The 7160-nt window shown below is 34.2% G+C and overlaps 1 protein-coding gene across 4 annotated transcripts in view; it reads right to left on the bottom strand.

Moving 5' to 3' along the window:
• The window catches only part of LOC104604114 (uncharacterized), a 29095-nt gene extending 22796 nt beyond the window's left edge, over positions 1 to 6299 (bottom strand). The window contains exons 1-3 of one of the 4 annotated variants that reach the window (XM_010268340.2): positions 6000 to 6299; positions 4565 to 4724; positions 4028 to 4432 (exon numbers count right to left, since the gene is read on the bottom strand). In XM_010268340.2, the coding sequence (XP_010266642.1) occupies positions 4028 to 4303 (276 nt within the window). In that variant the 5' untranslated portion in view covers positions 4304 to 4432; positions 4565 to 4724; positions 6000 to 6299. Of the gene's footprint in view, positions 1 to 4027; positions 4725 to 5990 lie in introns of all 4 variants that reach the window. The other 3 variants (XM_010268336.2, XM_088898984.1, XM_019198899.2) reach the window with 3 other exon arrangements.
• Between the last annotated feature and the right edge of the window lie 861 nt (positions 6300 to 7160).

Consider the following 7160-nt stretch of genomic DNA (forward strand, 5'->3'; position numbering starts at 1 on the left):
GCAGACTGGGCAAGATGCTTAGATGACAGGAGGTCCACATTAGGAGTGTGTACCTTTGTAGGTGGAAACTTGATCTCTTGGAAGAGTAAGAAGCAAGCGGTTGTGGCAAGGTCAAGTGCAGAGGTTGAGTATAGATCAATGGCTCATGGTGTCTCATAACTTCTTTAGGTTATATCTCTCTTGAGTGAGATTGGGGTGAAAGCAAAGGAACCTATGATGTTATATTGTGACAATTAGGCTGCAATCAATATTGCCCACAATCCAATTCAGCATGATAGGACAAAACACATTGAAGTTGATAGACACTTTATAAAAGAAAGGGTAACAACCGGAGAAGTTTGTTTGCCTTATGTCTCTTCAGAGTTGCAACTGGCTGATGTTCTCACTAAAGGGGTGGCAAAGAACAAGCTTGAACATGATCTACGCAAGTTGGGAATCTGTGACATTTACTCCTAACTTGAGGGGGAGTGTTGAAGATATCAGTTTTATGATGTTTTTTATGAGTAGATGTTTTATGTTAGTTGTTAGATAGGAGGTGGGGACTACAGTAATTATGTGAGTCCAAATTTTATTATGTTTTGTGTCTTATATTTGTTGTTTTATGTCTTGTCGCCCTATAAGGGCATAGTTGTCTTTGTATTGCTCTATTATTTTTAGTATAAATAATAAGTGAAGGGGGCAACCAAATTATTGCTCTCCTTTCTTTTCAACTTCTCTTCTTCTCCTTCTCTCTTCCTTCTTTCTTCAAGAAACTCCTTTATTTCATATTTTTTTAATTCAACAAGATTTCTACTGAAGTGGTATAGATTTTTCAAAAGCCCCAAAGAATTCAAGGGAAATTGAAAGAGTGCAAAATAAGGAGATCTTTGCGAGAGAAGAGAAGAAAAAAAGCCAAATATCGAGTAAAATTGAAAAGTTAGATTTCAAGGAAGGTGCGGAAGATTTATTAGATTTGGATGGGAATAGATGGAACCTAAAGGATTTAGAGGAATTATTAAAGAGAGAGGAAGTTTATTGGAGGCAAAAGGTTAGATGTAAATGGATAAAGAAAGGAGATGATAACACAATTTTTTTTCACTCTCTAGATAAAAAGAAGTTGATCTCAAAATTGGAAGTAGATGTGGAAGTTATTACTGACCAGGAGTCAATAGCATCCTCATTTTCTTAGTTCTTAAGAAACATATGTCACTCCCGCCCAAGTTGGATCCCTCATCTCTTGTCTGTGAGTTAGAGAAACCTTTCCAATTAAAGGAGGTGAAACAGGCTGTTTTCAATATGGACCCTTCAAAGGCCCTTGGACATTATGGTTTACCATGGGTTTCTATCAAACTTATTGGGGAATTGTGAAAGGCAAATTGATGGAGGTTTTTGGTGAATTATCTTATAGAGGAGTGATTAAGAAGGATGGTCAATGCCACTTTTGTATTTCTTATTCCCAAGTCTCGTGACGCTCTAATCTCTACTGAATTTAGGCCTATTAGCTTGACTAGTAATCTCTACAAAATCGTAGCTCAGGACCTCTCTCTTGGGATTAAATTAGTGCTTCCTTCAATCATTTATCAGGAACAAGGGGAAAGGGGCATATTTGTAAGCTGAATTTGGAGAAAGCATATGATTATGTGGATTGGAAGTTCTTAGATTATATTTTGTATGCTATAGTTTTGGTGATAAATGGAGGGAACGAATAAGGTAATATATGCAATCTGCTCATTACTCAATCATTGTAAATGGTAGGGTGAATACTTCTTTCTAACTAAAAGAGGGGAGGTTTTTGTTAAGGTCAAAACACAAGGGAGTTACATAGGATTGTTAGAAAATCCAAGAAGGTTTTTATACTTTTCCTTATTTTAAAATGGAATTTAAATTGATTTTAAATTAATTAAACTATAATTTTTTATTAATTTTTTGCTTTAATCCTTATTAAGTTTGATTAACTATACTAAGTTTTTATTTTTAGTGGAACTTAAGTTGCTTTTATATTAGTAAACACTAATTATAAAACTAATAATTGTTAGATAATTTTGTATTAGTTTTGTGTTAATATTAAATTGATATTAGCTTTTAATTATCTTATTCATTTTTATTATATTAAAAAACTATTTTTATCAATAACAATAATTAATAATTATTTTTATTTTATTTAAGTAACTTACTAAATTATTGTTACTATGGTTAATTAATTTTTATTATTTTCAAATGGATTATAATGTTTATGATGTTTTATTCAATGTATTTAACCTGTCGGCTATCATTGACTCAAAATAGTTCAACCATTCAAACCATAAATCGACCCTATTTCTATGGGTTTCCTAAAACCCACCCTATTTTCTGGGCAATTGAACCATTGGCCCTTTTGACCTAGTAATTGGGTCACAAGTTATAGTATATAATGTATTGAAAACTTCTAGAGGATTTAACTTTGTGCTCAGTTGTATGATTGTCTGATTGGGGATGATCGTTTTTTTTATTTTGGATAACTTTTCGCGATCTTTGTAGCCCCGCTATACAAAAAAAAAAAAAGAAAAGTACTCAATTGTGGCCTTAAATTTCAATTTTTGGCTCTTATATTTATAAAAAATGAAAAACAAATAGACCTTATATTCTACATATATAAATGGATGATGTGTCACGGTTTGATTTGTCCAACCCAAACAGTTGTACCATGACTTGTGACCTAAAGGCAAAAACTATTCAGCCTCCAAGTCAGTTTTTAAAATACTAATTTTATTTATTGGGTGAAGTAAATTACATTTGTTCTGAAATGCAAATTGCTTGATTAGTTAATTGGAAAATTAAATGGAAGTAGATTATTTAGCCTAATAATATACCATTGAATATCTCCATTTCAATATAATTAATCATTATTAATAATTACAATTTAATGTAAATATATCTAGTGTATATAAAATTATAGTTAAACTAAAATGAATATAGATATAGATAAAGTTAATGATTCTTAGGCAATTTAATGGAGTAATGGAGAGGAGAGAGAATTAATGGCATGAGTTATTGAAGGAGAGAGTCAAATGGCATAATTAATGAGGAGAGATAATTAAAAGAGTCAATGGGAACGAGGAGAGAGAGTTAATGAGAGTTAAAAGTCTTAAAAGTGATTAGCCACTTCAATTATTTTGTTCAATTTTAAAATTAGAAAAATTCAAAAAAAAAAGACAGCTGCCTTTTAGAATAAACCAGAAAGCAAGGAAATGCCAACTTGGCAGTTGGCACATTCCGTTTTAAGGACCAGGGATCCCTTCACTACTTCCATCAAAGTTCAGGTTAATGAAACCACTAGCTGGTGGAGACCAACGGGGGCTGATGACAGCTTTTAAGAGGGGCTAAATTAGATACTTCCTTACTACTCTCAACTTCTAATCTCATTTTAAGGGTTTATTAGATTTATCTATACAAGTTTTTCATTGAGTGTCAGTTCAGGGAAACTAAGCATGGGCTTAAGGTTAAAAAGAACCAATGGTAGAGCTGTGATGATAAAAGCAGAACTCATGGTCCCAGTGAAAGTCTAAAAAGAAAATGCCAAAGAAGTAGCGAAATGAATAACGGCAAAGGAAAGTATTTGGGAAATAGCATCAACAATTCTGACCATTCAATCAAGATTTAGATAGCATCCACATTGTAAAGGAAAAAAATAAAATTAGGAATATTAAACTGATAGTTTCCATTCATGTAAGAATTTTAAAATACAGATTTCAAAAGAAAGAATTAAAAAATATAAGAAACACGAAAATGCTTCCAAAGCAAACAAAATAACGAAAATGCTAAAGATTCCTTATTATGTAATCAAATGCACAGATAAATGTGCTTTGAAAAGTTAACAAGGGAGGTAAACAATAATAACAGGTCCTAGTATAGATCCAACAGAATTTTGTTGGGGCAAAAATAGCCTCTTAAGAACAACAAAATAGTTGGCATTGCAACAGAAACTAATTAAAAGGACTGCTCTTTTCTTTTTCCATTTTTTCTTAAACAAGACAAGAAGGTAGAAAGAAGACATATATAACTAACATACTCTAGCATCAGGATCAGCACCAGCCGCAAGTAGCCTCCTCACTATTGGAATGTGATTTCTCCACGTTGCAATGTGAAGCGGAGTGAGGCCAAACATATTCCTTGAATCAATATTGCCCCCATTTTTCTTCAGTGCTGCCAAAGCTGAATCTACTTCAGGCAAGGACCCTTCTCGTGTAATATACCAAAGATCTTTATGGGTCCCAACAGAAGAAAATTTGTGCATGGGCATATGCTGGTTGTGCTTCTGGCCCGAAGGTGATGGTGAACTCTCCATGCTTATAAATTAGCATAAAGCAGAAAAACTTCTTAATTTTCACAACATCATACTCCAATCATTCTCAACCCAATCCCTCCCTCTCAAGTTAACTAAGAGTTGACATTAGTAGATACTCATAAGAGCCATCTGAAATCAGTAACAGTTTATCAAGGTAAGTGCATTGTATAAATTATCACTCTGGCCCTTGGAGAGCTGCCTAGATCTAAACCATGTTAAAATAGAGCCCTTTGTTTGGTATACAAATTAAAGAATTCATACCCAATTGGCAGTTAGAAGCCAGATATCTTAAATGCTAGACACTGCTATCATCCACATCAATATTGTCAACACAAGCGAGCTGCAGCAACCATTCACAAACCCCCATAGCAGTTCATAGGCATAGAAAAATCTCATATCCAAGGAAAGCTATGTGTTGCATCTGCAATTGGTTCCATCAGTATCATACCTCTTTTTCCACCAAAAAAAAGTATAATACCTCTCAAAATATAACAGTCAAATACCACCTAGTGTACAATAAACATATTGAATGGGTTCAAAAATAAATAACTACATGGTATGTATAAAGAAAAAGACAGATTGTGAACATCAACCACCATTATATATAACCAGGATTTGGAATTTAAGATTCAATATTTAGGATTAGTCCAAATTCCGGAAAAAAAAGAAGGCCACGCCATGTTGCAAATAGTGAGGTTTTATATGCTGATAGCAAGAATGTGTGATCAACTTTTTTTGTAAATATAAGCTGTTTATGCATCTGGCACTCTATATTTACATATCACCATAAGATATAATTTAAGTACCAATGGCTGGGGCATACTAAACAGAAGATCTGTGTAATTATATATAATGCATCCAGATAAAAGCACAAATATCAATACAGATCATTCAATAAAGATTAAACTCTATTGCCAAACGAATCCTATGTCCACCAAATAATTAGGAATTTAGAAAAAAAAATCAAGAAATTTCTAATAAAATCCTGGGCAACATAAAGCAAACAAGTCCTTCAAACAACATAGAAGCTTCCAGACAAAGAAATTTAGAAGTTATCTCGTAGGCAAAGCTAAGTTACCCATTCTAAATCGACATTTACAAAACAATTCCCATCTCTATCTTTAGTTCCCAGTGCTGATTTACATTGAAGAATGTAATGTTAGCGAATTCTAGAGCCAGACCACCCGCGTCACCTTAGATTAATTCCAAAATCTATACCCACTCCAACTCTACCCAATAACCCACCCAATCCATCAAACCAAAAGTTAAAGGCCACAACAACAGAAATCCTAACGGAAACTGAAAATGCTAATATTTGAAGCCAGGAATACAATCAAGCATTACCTCTCAAAACCCAGCTCTGGAAAACCAATAAAATGAACAAGATGCATCAGAACAAATTATACCCAGTATAAAGAATCACAAATATCAACAAACTCATAACCAGAAACAATATATTGAATAAAAAATAGCACCCCAACTGGTTAAAATACCGCTACTCAACATCAAATCTTCACAGAGTTCAAACAAAACAAAGAGTAAAAAATAAACAACAGCTTTCCAAATCAAGAAAAAACATGCAAACACATCAAAAGGGTCAAAACACATGAAATCAAATCAACCAATGAGAGTAGCAAATGATCATAACCCATTTTCAGAGCAATGTGGGAAGAAGAAAAGTCATAACCTGACTTACAGGGAGTACAAGGAAATCAGGCTTGAAGAATAAGGAGAAAAAAGTTGCGAACTTTGCTTTCGCTCTATGATCCTCTTTCGTGGTGAAGAGTTCTAATCAAACAGAAAATCGAACCGAGGAATATCGCACCGCCAAGGCAGGATAGGAGTTTCTGAAGGCAGGAGCCATTAGCCAAGAGTCTCCAGCCTTCCAACGACAATTTGGGAATTCAATCCGCACGAACAGGCCAATGGACTTAAGTACTACCTTCATTGTATTACCAAAAGACACATGAGAGAATTTAGCCGGGATATCCTGTGACCTGTGGGTCCTCGGTCAAGGTCCTGATTCTGAGTTGACACGTGGCTAAATATGGACTGGATAGTTCGCACCAACATCTCGAGATATGCTAGAGGGATTTGCCACCAAAAAAAGGATTTATGGAGTTGCAAGGTGCCAACTGTTTGGTTGGTGTTAGCAAGGTCTCTCCACTGGTTGTAGCGGAGACTTTGGGATGGAATCGGAGGGTCGGGATCGTCTGTCTGTCCTTCCCTTGTCTGAGTTCCTCACAGGCGCCTCACATGCACATCCTATCATGCATTGGGGCATCTCCCATACTTATTATAATTCACGGGAGATGTTCTTAATGCACGGTGGATGTGCCTGTGAGACGCCCATTTATGAGGAGCAGATCCTTTCACCCTCTGTCTATCCGTCTCGATGTACTCTCATTTATTAATGTAGAAATAGGGGCCCCCGTGAAAAAGTTACTAAAAAATTTAAAAAAATTAAATTTCTATAAAATGTTTATCGAAGTAGATAAAGTTAAAATAAAAAAATATGGTTGACACATAATGACATTGTTAGATTGACAATGATAAATCATATATTTAAAAAAATGACTCGGAATTGCCACCGGTTTTTAGGTCAACAGGTTGATCGTCCGATTCGAATGGATGGCTCGTTCTAATAAAAAATTAAAAATAATTAAAATAAAAAAAAAATCAAAACCGTTAAATGAATTAAACTGATCAATAGTTTGATTATCCGAATCAATGAATTGTTAACTAATTCAATGATTTTTTGCCAAAAATCGAATTTGGGATAAAACAAAATCGATTCGTTAATAATTACAAATTTCAACTCCAACGGTTCATACCAATTCCTTGCACTACCCATTAT

Source organism: Nelumbo nucifera, chromosome 2 (assembly GCF_055504915.1).
Source record: "Nelumbo nucifera cultivar China Antique chromosome 2, China Antique-T2T, whole genome shotgun sequence".
Taxonomy (NCBI): domain Eukaryota; kingdom Viridiplantae; phylum Streptophyta; class Magnoliopsida; order Proteales; family Nelumbonaceae; genus Nelumbo; species Nelumbo nucifera.